General features: G+C 38.2%; 2 protein-coding genes across 2 annotated transcripts in view; one reads left to right on the plus strand and one right to left on the minus strand.

Annotated features, from left to right (window-relative positions):
- PSMD1 (proteasome 26S subunit, non-ATPase 1) overlaps window positions 1-18,955 on the minus strand; it is a 64,807-nt gene that overhangs the window by 26,197 nt on the left and 19,655 nt on the right. The window lies entirely within an intron of this gene.
- Window positions 1,915-13,388, plus strand: HTR2B (5-hydroxytryptamine receptor 2B). The gene is made up of 3 exons (XM_041467607.1): window positions 1,915-3,322; window positions 10,020-10,220; window positions 12,259-13,388. The coding sequence occupies exons 1-3, from the start codon at window positions 3,013-3,015 to the stop codon at window positions 13,137-13,139; spliced, it is 1,392 nt and encodes a 463-aa protein (XP_041323541.1). The 5' UTR covers window positions 1,915-3,012; the 3' UTR covers window positions 13,140-13,388.

The raw sequence follows: 18,955 nt of genomic DNA on the forward strand, positions 1-18,955 counted from the left end.
ACTATCATTAACACATCTGGACAGTGGCTGCACAAAAAGCCTGGCCAGAAGATACAGTGAAGAACCTGCTGCAGGTCTGGAATAGATAGAGAGCAGGATGTGTTTCTCAATTGATCCAAACCTGGTAAAGTTCAGAAAACATCATAAAGGGCAGGCATGTTTTTCATCTCTCTGAAATTAAACAATGCACCAAAGAGGTAAAAATGCTTGCAAGCCAATCTACCACTAAACTTGTATCATCTTCCGCAAGTTCCTAAGATAATTGGTTTTATCTGTATTTTAAGAATAATTTCCTTTTGAATTAGATATAAATGTATTCATTAGCTTTCATCAGAACAATCTGCAGTAAAAACTTCAAGTACAGCTAGATTAATGTCAGGATATCCTTCAAGATTTACAAAATATAAACCAGAAGTTGATTAGACGTAGTGGAGCTTAAGAAAAACTGAATCCAAATGCCCATTAGCCAAATAAGGTATTGTCCTGTCTTAATTTCCACTTTTTACATGTTTTCATGTGCTCTGCTCTCTCAGTACTGTCAGTGGTGACGATAGGGAGGTGGCCAGATAAGGAAACAGTATTACCATAGCTGGATCAATCTTTATTTTTGTAATATATACTTTTCTGATTAATAAAAAAAATCAACTCTCCAATGTAAATGAATACAGCATGGAATCTTATTGACAGTTTCATTTAAACAGGAAAAGTAAGGAACATGTGGAAGTTACTGAAAATTCTATTGTATGATCTGAATATACTAAGTATTTCTGTTAATTTCTGACAGCAGCCTTCTCTTTTTGACCTCACATTACCTGCATTCCAGAGACAGAATTTTTTCCTTTTTTAAAGAAATATAAATTGATGCACAGTTCACTGAGGACCTGATTTCCAGCTCAAGGCTGGTGAGCCTATTCCACTAGCAATTCATGGAATGTAATGGCTGGTGTCATACAGAGAGTCAAACCATGATCTCATGGTCTCTTCTGGCCTTTACTCAAGGACTTATTACACAATTTTGCAGCTAATGTCCTTGGAAGTGAATTCTATTTCCATTTTAATGCAGAACTATAAGATGACGCTGAGGCTATACACACATCTGACTGAAAGTTGGAAGGTAGCAAAAAAGAACACCCAGGATAATAAAAACCAGCTGCAGAAGAAAAGTTTTAAAGTAACAGTGCACACACTTAAAGTAAGTGTGCTAGACAATACTTTCATAAAGTTAGGCAAGAAAAAACCTGGAGTGTTTACAGGGCTGCAGAACTTTTTAGGGTTAACTGTGCTTCCATCCAGAAAGCAAGGGAGCGAGAGAGCCCAGAGAGTGAGCAGCAGACAGACAGACAGACACGCTGCGGTGCACAGAGACAGAATGTTGTAGTGTGAAGAGTCATTTCCAGGACCTGCACATCCTGATACAGCTCCAGGGAGCACACATGGTAGTTCTGGAGAAGTGAGTCAATTAACCCTCTCCGTCTCATTTCCAGCCAAACCCCCCACCCACTCCCTTCCCTGCTTTCCAAACACTGGAGCTGGATACACTGGAAGGAGTCAATCAAGGAACAAGGGCAGCAGCGAACTGTGAGCTTTGCTTGTGAACAAAGAGAGAACTGCACACAGACTCTGCTGATCATCTAAGCAGAATCAACAAAGAATGGAAATTAAAGGACAGCAAAAGCGAACACAACCTTATTTCTATCCTTTTTAACATGTGGTAAGAATTATTTTTCTCCTCCATTTCAGAGTTGGAGAAAATACCTGGATGAGAAGAAATACAGTTTTCCCAAAACAGAAATTCTTAATCTTTGTGATAGAAGAAATGTGCTTAAAAAAAAGCACACAAAGAGACAAGCTTGAGAAATATTATAAAAGCCAAAAGCAAATGAGCAACTTGTTTTCCAGAAAGTAGTGAAAAATCTCAACTTCCACCATATGACGAAAAAGAAAATTATAAAGGATCCTCCTGGATGCAAAGTGAGCTCTACTAAAATGCAAGAGAAAGAGGTAAGGCTTTCTTCACCTGAAAACTGCAACACATCAAATCTTCTCGGTAACTGAGCATTTGTTCAGCTTAATGTCGGGACAGCTGTTTGAGTCCCTGCTTGAAGGGGGAAATGCAAGCCTCCAGTCTTTAGCAGAGTTGACAGAGACAGAGAAATACAGAGGGAGAGAACGGGCTGTGCTTAATAAAAGCCTTGCTCACATTACAAAAACAAGAGTTTTACTCACCCTGACCCCTTCAAGTAATGAGTAAATTTAGATGTCTCAGTTCGATAAATCTCTATGGTCCCCTTGAGACTGTCAGCAGTGTTTTATTGTCTGCAGCTTCCTGACCCTCACCTGATAAATTAGGAAGTGCTGAGATTAAAACGGAAACCTCATACATAATTTCTGAAGATATTTTTGGGGTTACCCTCTAAGGAGAAATAGGATTCTTAATAAGGGGAAATATGGGAACTGCTGTCTGCCTACGCACATGCTGCTGGAGACTAGACACTCGGGAGAGGAGGAGTTGCACATACACAACTCGAGCATCTGCCTCTGCATCAGTTTGTACTCAGAAGGAGCAAATCTACATAGACTGCACCTAAAGGGAATTGTTTTGCATTCAGATTCATCTATCACTCTTTACTGCGGCAGGAAAAGAAAAAAAAAGGAAGCTAATCACTGCTTATTTTTGACAGCTACTGATTTTTGCCTTTTAATCTTCTGAAATCTGAACATCGCTACAAAGGGGAGACCAGACCCCTGAACCTTACCAACCAGAGATGGACACAAGGCAGGACTTGCATTTTTAAAACTCTTTTGCGCCCAGCAAGGCAAAGAATAAAAAAACTGGATACCAGCTCGGCCATGGTTACAGTATCTCGAAATAGCAGATGACCAGTTCACTATACTGACCATGCTGGCCCATCTTCAGGACCATCCTGGACCAGAGAGGAACAGAGAACTCTTACACCGTACGCAACTTCTGCACAAAATACAGCCCCTGAAGACATTCCTCTGCACACAAAAATGTCCCATCCTTTACACTCCCTGAACGGATCTGGAGCTGGCAATGGATCTTTGTCGCCTCTCTCAGTAACAGGAGCACCTAAGCAGGACTTCCCAAGTGAGGAACAAGGAAACAAAGTGCACTGGGCAGCATTGCTGATCCTCCTGCTGATAATCCCCACTATCGGGGGGAACATACTCGTCATTCTGGCTGTGTCCCTGGAGAAGAAGCTGCAATATGCTACCAACTACTTTCTAACGTCCTTGGCGGTGGCAGATTTGCTCGTGGGTCTGTTTGTGATGCCAATTGCCCTTCTCATAGTATTATTTGGTAAGTGCAGTATGTTTGTTTCATCAGGTTTGTATATGGGGTACAATTCTGGGAGGTCTAACTGAAACAGAAAAGTTGTTTGCTGTCCAGCATTACAATTTTAAAAATCACTTGGATGATGGCTGCTAAATCTTCTCTCCCTCTCACCTTAATACAACCTAATGTCTTTATGGGAAGTACATCTATGTGGATATTCTTTCCTTTGAAAGAAACCATTCAAAAATCATCCTAGACTTAAAAATATTCAAATATGAGCTGAAGCACAGGGAATTTTTCTACAGTGTAATATAATTTTTAACAACATCAGCACAATGCTGGTATTTGTTGTATTATATTACACTAACTGCAGGCAGTATTCTCTTAAAAAACTTGAAACCAAGGCTAGGTATCTGTTTAGTACACTGAACAGGTTTTGAACTTCCTATGAGTAATGCACCTGATTTTACCAGAGTATTAACTCCACAAGCAGTCATATATTTATATGGTCAGTCAGAGTCAGTCCCTGGCACTATCAGTGACAACAAACTTTATCAGCAGTGGTTTCAGAGAAACTGATTTCCTCCCACTCTGAGGAAAGCCACAGGTTCATAAGACATCACAAGTAAATCATCTGTCGATTCAAGGAAGCCTCAATCCATGTACCTAATGTTTGAGATACGTATTTGTCATTTTGTCTGCTTCATATGAAATAAAATAGGTCTTTTTCACTTGAACAAACATTGGATGTGACATTTTCTTTCTTGTTAGTCCTTACAGAACAAGCATGATTTTTCCACAGCCTCTCGGGTCCAGCTTTATTTCAGATGCTGCTTCTGACAACTAATTACAGGCAACTCCATGGGAAAGTCTCTCTCTTTTACGGCTAAATTTTCTTTAAGAATACATTTTAAATTATTTTGATATCATAAATGGAAAAAAAAAATCAATGAGACAGGTTTTTCAAGAAACTTAATGATTTATATCATTACCTTTAAGGTACACTGGGTCCTAAGAAAGGCTGCAGGAGTTCATTTTTTCTAGGCTAGACTCTAAGAGTTGCCTGAGCAACAAGCAAACACGATCATAAACTGTATTTCAGAAAGGCCATCAGTAGTTTCTGTACAGAAAACTGGTATCACTTTATTAACAAATGTGTTTATTCATTCATTAAATGCCTTGAGAATTTCTGTGTGTTACAGACTCCTTCTCCCTAAACAGAATTGTGAACAGGAGGTCAGAATTCAGCGCTGAGATCATAGAATAGCAATTTTTTTTTCCAAAGCAATCGTTTCTAAAAGAAAACAATATATGTAACTGAGACTGTGATTTCTAACTCAAAAAACCCAGTCACTTATAGAAAACATTGGTATGTCATGTATGTGCACGTGAGTGGGAGGCAAGAAGCCGATATGCATTTCCATACTTGCACATGGATGCTGTAACTGCTTAGTGCCTGCCACAGGTCTCATTACTAACAATAAAGCCACTAGCCATAAAAAGTACTAGTGTTTACTAGCAATCAACATAAAGGGAAGGCAAATCCTGGATTTGGTGGAGTAGGTTTTTGGTAGTGGTGGAGTTTTCTTGTTTTGGATTTTATTATTATTTTCATTCTGCTAGACTAACAAATCTTTCCTTTATAACTTCATAAGGACTCTATTGCTCCTTAATCTCTCAATTAATCCACTGCTAAACCCTGGTTACAACAGTTTAAAGCATGCTAGGAATCTTAATTCAAAAGTCAAACAAAAATGTCTTTCATGGTGCAGGAAATTTACCAGAAAGTAGTAAAATCAATTATAATTAATTAAGACCACAACCCGCCTTCCACACAACAGCAGTTAAAACTGAAATTTCTTGCACACAAGTCTCTCTTTGGCAGCCAACCAGAAAAACTGCTTTGCCTCTTCACCAAGTGGGAGAAGATGCTGAGGTGTTTATAGAAGTTCAAAGCATGAGCAAAACATGAGGAGTTACTGGAATGGAGACAGAACAGACATTAAATACATAACAAGTCTAAATCTTGAAGCTACATTAGCCAGACAACTACGTGAACAAAGAAGTCTTTGACAGCCAGACAGCAAACTGAATCCAGCCTCCTGGCACCTCCACACAGGAATGTTTCCATAATAATGAAAGAGCTGGGTGCAGCTTCTAGATACAGAGTACAAATATTATGCTTCCGATTTGGGATTGATATCTAATTATGTGGAGAAGATTTGAAGGAAAAGGTGTGAACTGAAGTGCAGTCACATTAAGATCCTGACTGTACAAACTAATGTGTCACAGGGTGTTCAAAATCAAAATCTGCTACAGGCATTGGCTCCACACCCTGACAAAACATTCACCAAAAAATCTTCAGAAACTGACTGTATCTGTAATAAAGAGCTGCCCCTTTTAAAAATAAGTAAATAAATGAATCTGTAAACTCACTTGCAGGTGTAATGCCATGAGCAGCACATTATTTATTCTCAGCAGAGCAACCAAACTGTACTCTGGTACAAGCATACACAGCAAATTTAATTTAGGAGTGTGAATGTCAGAACACAAACATTTCATAGCTTTTACAGCTTGCTAAATATTTCTCATTTCTTAAAAAAAAAATGAGGGCCCACTAGGAGATAACTGCATACTCAGAAATCTAGCTTTCAAAACAGTTACCCAAATTTCTAACACTCAGAACTACTGAAATTCATTGAATAGTGAAATTAGCAAACAAACTTGAGAGATCCTCCCATTTGCAAAGCCTGCAGCAGGAAGAAGTCTGATGTCCACAGCTTGGTGAGCAATGGGCTGCTTGAAGACAACACATGTACCATCTTTTACAATACATTCTCTCCTCCTGATAATCATCCACTTAAAATCAGAAAGCAATGCTGATTATCCTAGGTTGCAAACCATTATTTTAATCTATCACAAGCAACCAGTCCTAATCTTCCCCCATTACTGATGATAACCACAACAAATTTTCCCTTCTTGCTTGTGCAAACTGCCAGAGAAAACTTTAATCAGGGACTACTCTCCACAATCTCAAATCTAAAGATATCAAGGGTTTATCAGAAAGTAAGTCTAATTGAAAAAAATACTTTGATTAAAAATCCTAGAGAACAGCCTGGAGACAGCAGGCCTTGGCAGCCAAGCACATGAGGGTGAACACCGCACATGCAGCTACAGACACACACACCAGTGGGAAGCTTGAAGCTTAGGCTTAAAGGAGATGGTTACTGAAAATATCCATTGCCATCTCAGCAAAAGTATCATTATATAACAGCCACAAGGCCCTTTACAGGTAAAACATTTCTGCAGCCTTTAGTACAGAAAAATAAATGGTTTCCAAGTCTATTTAAAGACTTCTCTCAATCATACTTATACATGTACACAAGCTGTGCTTTCTCTCAAGCTTTCCGAAAATATTTTGGCTTACAGCAAGAGCAGCTCTTCTATACTGTACTTTGTTTTAAGGATTACACATTTCTAAGGTATTTCCTATAAATAAAGCTTTTCTTAAATAAAGATTAATCAAGGGTAGACAGTTGCGGTAAAAGCTCATTTTACTACTCCAAAGGTGCAAGACAAATCTTAAAGCATGTATTCGGTCTTATTTTGACTCAAAATAAGCAAAATCCTCAACAGCAGCACTGCTGCAATGCTGGGAGGATCTGAGGCAATTTGTAGGAAGAAGGAATTTCTTTTTAACTTATACCACCTGACAGCTGGAGAAACCAGTCAAATTTTCACGCAGGTATCATTGTCGGGTAACCAAGGCATTTAAAAAAAAATTCAAAAAATCCAATCCCTATTAGCTCCCAAGAAAAATGGGAGTGGAGAATCTCTGCCCTGTAAATGCTCTTGTCTGCTTCCACAATGTAGATCTATAGTAGGAGAATCAGAATAGTCCAAACTGAGCATGACCTGCTAATGTCTTTGTATCACTACTTGGCAGGACATTTTACATTCTGAATTATAAAGCAGGACAGCAACCTAGCAGGTCATCATCACGTTCAAGGGTCAGAGATGCTTTCTGAGCCATGAAAGGAAATTAATATTCCATTATTTCCTTAATTCTAAATGAATAGACTAGGCCAACAGTGATAGACAGCACCACCATCACCAGAAAAGCACAAGAACTCAGTCCAGAGCATTGCCTCTAACAATGGGCACAAAGCTTCTAGCTTTGATTTGTAGGTGTAACCTACAAATCAAAATACGTTATAGCAATATACATCACAGAATGAATCCTAGATAATTGTGTGACTCTTCTGGACTTCAAAGTATCAGATCCATGATATTTGTTTCATTTAAATAATAACCATCATCTTCAGTTCTTATCAGTTACAGCATTTAAAGTTTACTTTGATTTTGTTTGGACTAAAACCAGCATCTCATACATACAAACACAGCAGAACATAATGCTATAATCATGAATGTGATAACCTACTGCCTTCTGCGCCCATTACAAAAATAGACAAAAATAAAGAAAATAGAAATCTTTCTCTGTTCAGTTGCACTTGTCAACTAACAAAAGCTCTTACAAGTCAAAAATGTACAAGATTGTTTTGTATCAGATCCCTGTTTAAATGTATCTTTATTTCAAAGAAGCAAAAGGGCCTTTTGTTGCAAAATATTTTCTTCCGCAAACAGTCAATTAACTAAAAAAGGAAAGAGTTCTTACACTGGGATTCTCCAGAACCAAAGCAGTTATAATCCAGGGAATGGCATGCAAGTACTATCCAAAAGAAGTATTAGCTGTTCACTTGAAATCCAGCTGTGTCATCTGCCATCCTTCAAGTTGTAGAACGCACTTTCTATTGTTCATGTTTTTTCTGAACTAATCCTTTATCACAAAGTCAAAAGAAGCTGTCAATTTTCTGGAGTGAGCAAAAACATTTCAAGCCCATCAAATCAGTTACTCCTTTTAATTGGGTTATTTTAAATTACAGCTGATTATATGAGCCACAATACATTTTGGTTTTTCTTTTGAAAGGAAATCTGTTTCAGAAATACACCATACCTTACTGCCAGCTAAAAGTCTAGGCATGAAAATTAAAGATGAGTAAATGTTTCATAATTTATTAATTACAACTTTCTCATACCTGTCTGACAGACTAAGTTTTCTGAAGCATAATTTCAATGATAGAATCCATTTTAGGAAATAATTATGGTAGATAATAAAATTTTCTGGTTAATAAACTGAAAGCAGACTGCCTCTTCCCCTTCTGCCTCACTGCCTACGCCATCCTCACCTGGAGTCCTCTGCTTTGGGGATGGCTGAGGTTCAGTTCAGGGCTCCATCCCTCCATTCCTTTAACACAGAAGGTTTCCCAGCATAGGTAAGAGTGCTGACAAGTACTGTGTTGCTATGTTTGTCTCCATAAAATTTTCCATCCACTGGAGTTTATATTTCAAGTCAAAGCATCACCGTTATCGTCTCCATCTATCAGTCATGTTACGAAAAAATGTTTTAATCTCAAATGACTGCAATGTTAGTACACTGATAAGACTGAACATTACAAAAGTCCAGCTCATTTGGCGTTCTCAGCACATAGGTCTATTTATGCTGATCAAGGAAATTAAAACAAATCTGATTTATTAGAAGTGATTTATTAAAACCAAACTGATTTATTATTCTTTTCCCCCCTAATTGTCATTAAACAAATAACTGATTTCCCTGGCAATACTAATAATGTACTTACTGACTGAGTACAGCTGAAGTTTATAAGGAAGGAAAATACATTTAGTAGATTAACTTCTACCATGAGAAACAGAAAAATCTTTCTTGTTCACACATTCTCCCCTGGGACTACAGAACATCCTTATAGATACACAATACTAAAGTGCACCTCAAACTGAACACTGCTTGCACTGGATTGCAATAGAAGCTACTTCTGAGTGAAAATAGACCAGCTAAAAAATAATCAGAGATCCATTAACATTCATTTGGTATTGCAGACATTGATAGGGGAGACACAGCTCTCAAAAATGTTAGCCTTTTGGAATTCTGAACACTACAAAACCTTTCTCTTGGACAGTGCAGTTGACAGACCCTATGTTTGCTATAAAGATTAATATTAAGGACAGACTCTAAGAAACAGGATGTCAGACTTAAAATCCAAGCCATGGCTCTTGGGGAAACAAAAAAAAGGACATGCACAAAACTGTTAAATTTGTATAAAATCATTACTGACATAGAACAACTCTAACTCTGTCACATTAATGTTCAAGTGTATATGGCCAAAGTGACACAGCAAACTCATTTTAAAGATGTGTGGACAAGATTCTTCAATATCACTCCTAAGATCCAACAGCGGTTCTACAATGACTAACTAATACTTTGGTTATGACTTATCTCCTCCATTTAATATAACCTTGAATCACAAGACTATCAAGCAGAAACCGCTGAATTATTTAACAGTAGGCTCAGAAGAACCAAACAGTCATGGTCCATTTTTAATAAACTTTTTAATCTAGAGTCCTTACCACAAAAGGAGAAAAAGACAGGGAAAGGTTTATAGCACACAAGTAGCCTGATGAACATGATGGCAGCAACCATGCCAGTTAGGAGCTAATTAAAATATAAGACAGAACCCATTTGAGGCAGTGACAAAGCTCAGTTCCTGTAGTACTATGAACTTTTCAAAAATATTGATGCCACAGGAAAATGACACACTGAAAGTTCTCAAAAAGCTTAGATACTAATGAGTTTTTTGTTCTCTTTCAGACAATACCTGGCCTTTACCAACTGCCTTGTGTCCTATCTGGCTGTTCCTTGATGTCCTCTTTTCCACAGCTTCCATCATGCACCTCTGTGCCATCTCCCTGGACCGCTACATTGCGATAAAAAAGCCAATCCAGGCCAGCCAGTACAATTCATGGGCTACAACAATCATCAAAATCATCGTGGTTTGGCTCATTTCAATAGGTATGTGAGACCTGGAGACCAGAAATGGAACACAGGAGCTTTTCATGTCCAAAACAATAGCTGAAATGTGGGGAAAATGGAAAATTTGGCCAAGTACTATTGACTGGAGGACCATAACACTCAGGCTGGTCGAAGTTCACCTCTTGGATCATACACAGCTACATCACAAAAATCTGCCTGAACCACTGCTCCTTATTAGGCTCACCAGAAAGACCAAGAATTGAGTCAGAGTATTAATCATCACTCTTCTTCATGGTCCTAAAAGTTCAAAAATCAGAAAACAATATCTGCATGCATAGTATGCCTCCTGGGAAAGCAAGATTTCATGTTCCTGTGGTGCTACATTTTGTCCCAAACACAACTTTAAGCCTTGACTAGATGTTGGTAAAATTCTGCATAAAGGAAGTACAAAAGGGTTAATTATTTAAAGCAAAGATATAAATCAGTGACTGATAACATCCAGGCTAACACTGAAGGCTGACACAGCATATAGAAAGGCTAATATCTAACAAAAAACCCCCAAACAATCAAAACAACAAACCCTGAACAGTTTATACGAAGAAGTTTATACCAACATACAAACTTCTATGACATCAGTGTCTCTGTGACGTGCACATAGCACATCATCTGTCTTTAATGCTTAAAAAAATGAATCTGTTAAATGAGCTAAGGAAGTGAAAATATTTAATTCAAATAATTTAATACATACTCCAGACAGCCTTAGTGCTGTATGCTCTATGTGATAGACCAAACAAAATTATTCTGCATTATTCAGGCCAGTGATGCATAGGAGAATGGGTACAGCCACCTTCTTGACTAAGGCAAACCCCCAAATTTCTGAGTTGAAAAAAATTCTGGAAGAGCTGTAATGATAGGAGAAAAGATGCTATCTCTGTTCTATCACCAACCCATCCCCCCCCCAAAAGAAACAAACTTAGCATGACAAGACACTCACAAGGTGACCTTTTAATGTGTGATTTATTGCCATTAAACAGCACTGTACTTTTCAATTTCTTTTTATCTAACATAAAACTACTCTGCAGCTGAGCCAGGTTCTCCAAATCAAAGGTTAATTTGGTTCAATCTTCATTTTAAATGCTTGTTGTATCCGAAGGTGTGCTTCTAATTAAGAAAGGGATCAAGTTGCTGAAGGGTAACCCATTTTGCTCTTGTTGCTTTAAACCAACTTCAGTAAGCAGAGTAGCAGAGAAATACAGTAAATCCCTATATCTCATTAAGTGGTATCAGAAAACTGCACAAATCACCTTCACCAGACAGCAAGGAACCTGTTGTTTTTGTTGTAATGTCAGACTGCTGGCAAATGAAGTGCTGACTGTAATTTAGTGGTTATAAAAAATTCATTTAAAAGATAGGACTGTCAACATTTTTTTTTAAACGAGTGGTGAATTACAGAGCTAGCCAGCCTCATTTAAACACTCCTAAATATGCAGGAGATTTTAAACAACAAATCCATCTCAAACACACACTGCATAATTCTGGCAACTATTTAGCTACTTGTATATATGAAAGAGTTGAGCAGAGTGAAAAAAATCAGCTGTCTGTGTCCAGTCACTTGATGTGGTTAACAGAAGAGGGAAAGACACGATTTATGTGTTTACAAAACTGCCCTTCAAAAAGTGCAAAGGTTACCCTGGGGAAGAGAAAAAGAAAGGGTGAGATGGCCTTAGGGAAACATATTTCACTGGAGGAAAAGCCATACTAATTCTAATAACCAGAGTCAAAGCAATTCATGTGTTTTACACTTGAAAAGTTGGCAACTTTATACTGCTTCCTCAATCACTACGAGTTAGGCCCAATCTCCTTAGAAAGGGCACTCTGTTAAAGCTCAGCCTGCCAAGTCTTACAAAGTACCATTTGCCCAATTACCCACGTGATGCTTTCCACACTTCACGTTGTGTTCCCGTGCCTGCTCCAGAGCTCAGGAATTACCTTTCTTTAGAAACCCCGAGGCTTCAGGCCCAGTGAAACGATTGCAAGTGATTACCCTCTGCTAAAGCACTTCTTTTTTCTCCTACAGGCATTGCAATTCCAGTCCCTATCAGAGGCATTGAGGATGGAAATGGCAACTCTACAAACATCACGTGTCTCCTGATGCCTGATCGCTTTCATGACTTCATTCTGTACGGATCAGTGGCTTCCTTCTTCATTCCCCTGGCTATCATGATCGTCACTTATTTACTGACAATCCAAGTGCTGCGCAAAAAGGCCTATTTGATCAACAAGCCGCCTCAGCGCTTCACCTGGTCAACAGTGTCCACAGTCTTTCAGCGTGACACAACACCTGCCTCCTCACCAGAAAAGGTGGCCATGCTAAATGGCTCCAGAAAGGACCAGACTTTGTCCAGTGACATGCCTATCTGCAGGGCATCCACGATTGGGAGGAAGTCCATGCAAACAATAACCAATGAACAAAGGGCGTCAAAAGTTCTGGGGATTGTGTTTTTTCTTTTCTTGCTGATGTGGTGCCCATTCTTCATAACAAACATCAGCTCGGTTCTGTGCAACTCCTGCAATGAGGAGGTTTTTCAAAAGCTTTTGGAGATATTTGTTTGGATAGGGTATGTATCCTCAGGAGTGAACCCTCTTGTATATACACTCTTCAACAAAACATTTAGGGAGGCTTTCAGCAGGTACATCACTTGCAACTATCGGACCACAAAGCCTATCAAGGCCCTTCGGCAGCGCTCCAGCAGGATCTCTTTCAGAAGCTCTGTAGCAGAAAATTCCAAGCTCTTTGTCATGAATGGGATGAGAAATGGGATTAACCCCATTATGTACCAGAGCCCAATGAGGCTGAGGAGCTCACCCATCCAAGCATCATCGGCCATTCTGCTGGATACATTGCTGCTCACCGAGAATGAGGTTGATAAAACAGAAGAACAAGTCAGCTATGTATAGTGGAATGGTAGCCATGTCCCTGCAGCATTACTGTATGTATTATTCTAGATAACTGCACTGTAAGAGGGTATAAATACTATTGTTTTCTGTTATTTATGCAAGCAATATCTTATAAATTTATATTAATTTCTCTCCTTCAAAGTCTCCTCTACTTTAACCCCAACCCCATGGTGGCAACCACAACTTCATTCCATGACAAATGACTCATGCAGAACTGTAGCCTAAGGAAGAGGGAAATAAATAAAAGCTAAATCAGTTTAAGTATCTGACTTCAGTTCTCATCACCTTCAGTCTCTCCAAAGCACATCTTTATAAGAAAAGCATTTCTGTACAAACACTACTCTAACATTTGCTCTGGCAACAAGACAAAACTTTGTAGGCTCTACAATGGAAGTAGCAGAGGGATACAAGCTCACTGGTTTCAATTTAAATGTCTGTAAACAGATCAGCACACAAACCCACTGTGTTCCCTCCTACAGATACATTCCTCTGCTGAGACTGAGTATCCACATAGGAGCTTTCCTTGTTCTCTAAGGGTGTGTAAAACACAAGCAGAATCACTCACTCTAGAGACCAATGTACAAGCCCATTCCGTAAAGCATTATCAAAAATTCCATGTATGGAAATTATCCCTTTACTGTACAGATGGGCAGAATTTCACCCACTTGAATTTCATCTCCATTACATATGCGTAAGTTCAGTGTTGCCAGATTATTCACCAAAAACTGCGCTTTTTTCTTTGCATATTAAAAAAACCAAATTATTTAATCAAAATAACACAACACACAATCAATGATCATAAGAAAAACAGGATACACAATGCCTGGAACATCCCTGTAATTTATATGAACAAGCTTCCTTTTTAATGACCATGGAAACTTCAGTGAAAGCCTCCCCTCATCCAATGTAGTTCACAGGAAGTAGAGAAATCACAGACAGAACAGCTACTTCACAAGAAAATAAGAGCAAATATTTAAGAGACAGCAGAGACAACACCCATCGCTACACCTCACATATTCACATATTCACAGTTTAGCTGAGCTCAAAATTATTTAATTGGACTAATGGCCAACTACAGGTCCCAATTTGCACTCTCTCAAACACGCTCAAGACTTTAGTATGAACACAGAATTAACAGAAATAATTGGTCTTCACAATCCATAAAAGCTGCCAGAGTCTGTAATTTGGGAAATCAGAAACTTCTGACAGCTCCAGACTCTTTGGGAAAAGAAATCTGATTTCCCCAAAGTACTGGAGTTTTTACATCAAGCAGCCAGCTCACCATTTTTTCCATAGTTTCCATTTACAGTAAAATTTTCAGCTCGGGCTTTGTTTTCATTTTTAATATTTTCAGCATTCTTTGGTTACACTAAAATTATGTACAGCAAAAGGCTTAGGTTTTTTTCATCTGCAGAACAGAAAGTACTAAAGTTAACATGTCCCTCCAACATTTATTTATATATATTTAATTTAAAACATATGCAAGTTCAAAACAGAACCTGCTGTAACAACTGCCAGAGATTTTCAGGCAAAAGCATTAAAAATACATCTGTGGTACTTGCACTAAGTTGTCGTCTTCTTCCCAATTTTGGTGATAATCACCAGTCACTTAAATCAGAGTAAATTCTAACTGCTCTCCTTCCTCTTCACTTAATCAAAATTTGTTTAAGAGTATTCTGTAGTTAAAAGCCAGAATGGATGGACTGTGATAGCTGTAAAAGACACTTTCATGAGCAGTAACACCGAAAGGCAAACACCATTCCTGAGGGGTTATTGCCCAGCAGTCAGAAAGCAAGAAGCAGTCATCTTTGAAAACTCTCTTGATACTTAAATAAATCCATGTTAATTAAACAAAAAAAAGCTCATATAGCAGGCAGCAATCACCTACTTTGAGCAGCAACTTATATTTTCCCTTTCCAGCAGAAACATCACAGCTGGCTCACAGCACATACTAAAACTGAGAAGTAACTCAGCTCTTTTCTGTCTGACCCTGTTCTTGTATAGTTGTCAGGTCTGCAATCTGTCTTACAGAAGGAGTAATTTGCCCTAAATGTCCCACAGAGAAAGATTCCAAAGCCTCTTTGCAATCAGTGCTTAGACCTCCACCAACAGAAAATCATCCTTAAAAAAGTCTCACCCAACAGAGATGTATTTTCTCAAGCCAGTATACAGGTTTCTCAATTTTTAGTAACTGTAAATAGAAGCTCAGCAAGTTCCGGTTACTGAGTTCAGTAACAACAAACCTCAATCTAAAGGACTAGTGATTAATAAAAAATCCAGTCTACAGGGAAAGAAAATTTCTCCACAGACAGAAACACATCATTCCATGCTTCCACTTTCCAAGTGGAAAACATTCCACTTCACATGCTAAGTGCAAGAAGATATTGCTCAGAGCTTGTCCACTTGCAAAGCAAACAAGCTGAGAATTCAGGTAACAGCCTTGGAAAGCAGGACAGGGCAAGAAAAAAAGATGAAGATGCAGAACTATGAAATAAGAAAACATAATGGACTGCAGAGTTCTTGTTTTAGCAACGGTATCTACAGGAACAGCTTTGAACAAAGACATCACCTTCATTAGTAAGACATGATGGAAGAGTCACTGCAAGCTCCTGTAAGAAAGCACCAGTTTATTGTACGGTAACTACAGACAACACTGCTCTTGTGGCATCAACAAGCACAACAGGAGGCTCAGAACTACATCCATGAGTATTGTCTTTAGATAACACCAATTTATAAAATATATTTTTATATGCTGTCTGCAAAGTGAGAGTATTTTCATAGCATTATAATATTTTACAGCTTTTTTCATAAAGATAGCAGGATGATAACTGATAAAGCTTTGCAGTCATTTGGCTGTAGAACAAAAGATATTTCTATAGAAGGAAGGGTCATGCACTTCCCCCTTAACACACACAAATTAAAAAAGGGATTCCTTTCTCTGTAGCAAAATGCTGCCAGTTCTTTCCAAATCTGACCCACAGCGAATCAGCCACCTGGCCAGCTCTACAGTCTCAATACAATAATAACTCCAAGTTATTATCGTATAGAGGCAATAAAATAACAAAATAATAAAGTCCATAAAAGAATAACTTAGAGATACCTAGTTCAATTTTTCTCATTATCACAAAGACCTTTATCTGGCATATTTAATTTCTTTTTAAACCACCAAAAAGCAAGACAAAAGTCAAAACTGGTCTGCAACATCCAAGCACTATAGGAAGAACACTTTCAAAGAACAATGGACAAGTATGGTGGTTGTTTTTTTGTTTAATTATTTAAAATACATTAGGAGACATTCAATATTCTGTCTGCCTAGCTAATTAAAAATTACAGCACAGATATACACATAAGGACTCAGCAGTCTTGCAGAGAGGAAAATAACTGAGTTTGAAGCCTAACAGAATAAGTGTCTTGAAATGCAAATAAAGGGATTACTTTACAAAAAAACTAAACAAAAAAGCCACAAAATACACACGAAACAGAAATTAACCAAAAAATATTCCAACCTTTAATTCACTCAGAAACAGAGAAGCAAGAAATTCAGCTAATCCCAGCTATAGTGATGTAGCATAAAATGTATTTTGTGAAGTCGGTCCTGAACCATCTAGAAGCTGCAGGCCTTTAGCTACCAGGAAACTTACAAGCAGCCAGAAAAAAAGTATTATTCATTTATCTTATATCCTACAAGTATAAAACTCTTCCTGACTACATCACACTAGACCATACTAGCATCAATTTTCAAATGCAAATACAGTTAAAATCAAGTGTAAAGCAGAAGGCACTGAGAAGAGGCTGATCCTACAAGCTGGTGTTGTATCACCTGCACACAAGAGGCACATAGGATTTTTTTACAAGGTTTCACAGAAAGTGCTGCTTTTCTACACCGTTACCATACTGTGGAAACATCCCCATAGCTGCAAGCTGGTAAAAGAAAACAAAAACATAACTCCCCTAAATCTTTTTCTAGGCTGCTGTACGTTACATCAGACGTAAAAAGAAAAGCAGTGTAAGCAGAGTAAACATGGCAAAGGCATGCTGAACAACCTGGGACATTGGAACCCAGAGAGGCAAAATATTGCCAGAATTCTTCTGGCTTTTTACCTTGCTAGCTGGAGCCAAGAGTCCCAGAGTTCTGGCCAGTTCTCAGCACTGACTTAATATTACCATGCAGCATTAGACTTTTTTCTTCATATTAATAAAGATGCCCATGTACAATTGCTCAGAAGCCCTCCTTTGTTTCACTTCCCCTTTGGCTCTCTAGACAACCATTAACATGGCAAAAATAACAGTCAGGAGACGTGCATAATTTTGCCTTGGCATAATAACATGGTGTTTACTATCAGTGTCCATTCCCATGAAAAACAATGTTTTTTCCAGTGGAAAAGGAAGACTTCTGCCCTGCAGAGGAGAGGAAGCCATTTTATTTTACAGTGGGAAGCTAGGTACAAAAATAGGAAAGATGGCTTGCTAGAAGTGCCCATTTTTACTCTTATGTTTAATAATTCATGTCAACCCTATTTGTCAAGCCACAGCTACAATTCCTTGCATCCAGGTATTGAGATCCTTTCCAACCTCTGAAAAACATCACGCTCTTAAAAATTAAAGCGTTTTTTATTCTCTAAAGGATCCTCTTTACAAATGCTCTACACAAGTAATGGCAACTCATTTTCAAATTCATTAAACCCTGCACAACTTCAGTGAAAGTCTAAGCTTCTTCTGATTATAGTAAGATTTCTGCTACTGCTTCTATGAAAGGGACCTTCATTCTCCTCTACCAGGAAGACTGAATATGACAAGATAAAATGTGCTGGATTGTAAACAAAACCCTTTTAATCTTTCCTATGCAAGAATTACCAAGCAGCTACATTTCACTAAATTCCTCTTCACAGTTAAAACACTGAAAAAGTCACTGGTGCAGATCACATTAGAGTGACTGTCTAACCTACTGAAAGGTAGGTTAGAAGATATAAAGAAAACAAACTGTCCCAGTCTTCCTGGAATAAAATCCAAGTATCTGATCTGTTTGCCTTATAACAAATATACAGCCTTAAAATACCAAAGGCTATGTAAACACAAAGCATACAAAAGCAGGAAACATTACTATTTCACTGGCATCATCCTGAAATTAAAAATTGAACAGAAGCCATCCAGAGTTCTTCATGTTTGGGTAGCCTACACTTATCTGAGACTACATCTTCCTTTTGGGACTCTCTAGAGGCTGCATTGTTCCCTCTCCTGCCCTCAGCCTTTTCCCAACAGTATTGCATGAAGACAACAAGCAGCATCCTTCCCCATGACTCTCATTCCCCTGGATTTAACAACTGCTATGAGAGCATTAAATGTTTTGAGTTCATGCTTGCAAGCACTGCTCCATCCCACATTGAAGCTCTTTGCCAATCAGATTTGTTCTATCCATAAAACATCTACCTCCTCATTTTGTATATGAAGTGTTTAGATATCTGCAGCACTGCTCTAACAATGTAAAAATAAAGCTGACTACATAATCCAATCACATTTCACTCTGCAATACCAACAAAGATCAATTCATGATCTAAAGTGGTAAAAATTGTGATAAAAATAAGTCTTTCCATTTTTAAAAAAGCAAAACACTTTAAATTGATAATGTTTTCCATTGCATCATAATTGTTAAAAGCTGACCGAAAATCACAGGCGATTTAAATGCTGTTTCCAACAACCATAAATATTTCATAAACTACTTCAGCAGAAAGAACCACCAGTATATAAACATCAACAATTAGGTAAGTTTGCTATCTCTGATCACCGGCAAAAGGAACAGGACTGGGAAAACAGAGACA

Source organism: Pyrgilauda ruficollis, unplaced genomic scaffold (assembly GCF_017590135.1).
Source record: "Pyrgilauda ruficollis isolate IOZ18807 unplaced genomic scaffold, ASM1759013v1 scaffold21, whole genome shotgun sequence".
Lineage (NCBI taxonomy): Eukaryota > Metazoa > Chordata > Aves > Passeriformes > Passeridae > Pyrgilauda > Pyrgilauda ruficollis.

What these genes read in the sequence shown, in the direction of transcription:
- HTR2B (XM_041467607.1), top strand. Translation starts at nt 3,013, where the DNA reads ATGTCCCATCCTTTACACTCCCTGAACGGATCTGGAGCTGGCAATGGA. An exon ending in CCTTCTCATAGTATTATTTG is followed by an intron (nt 3,323 to 10,019) that starts GTAAGTGCAGTA and finishes GTTCTCTTTCAG; the next exon opens with ACAATACCTGGCCTTTACCA. An exon ending in GGTTTGGCTCATTTCAATAG is followed by an intron (nt 10,221 to 12,258) that starts GTATGTGAGACC and finishes TTTCTCCTACAG; the next exon opens with GCATTGCAATTCCAGTCCCT.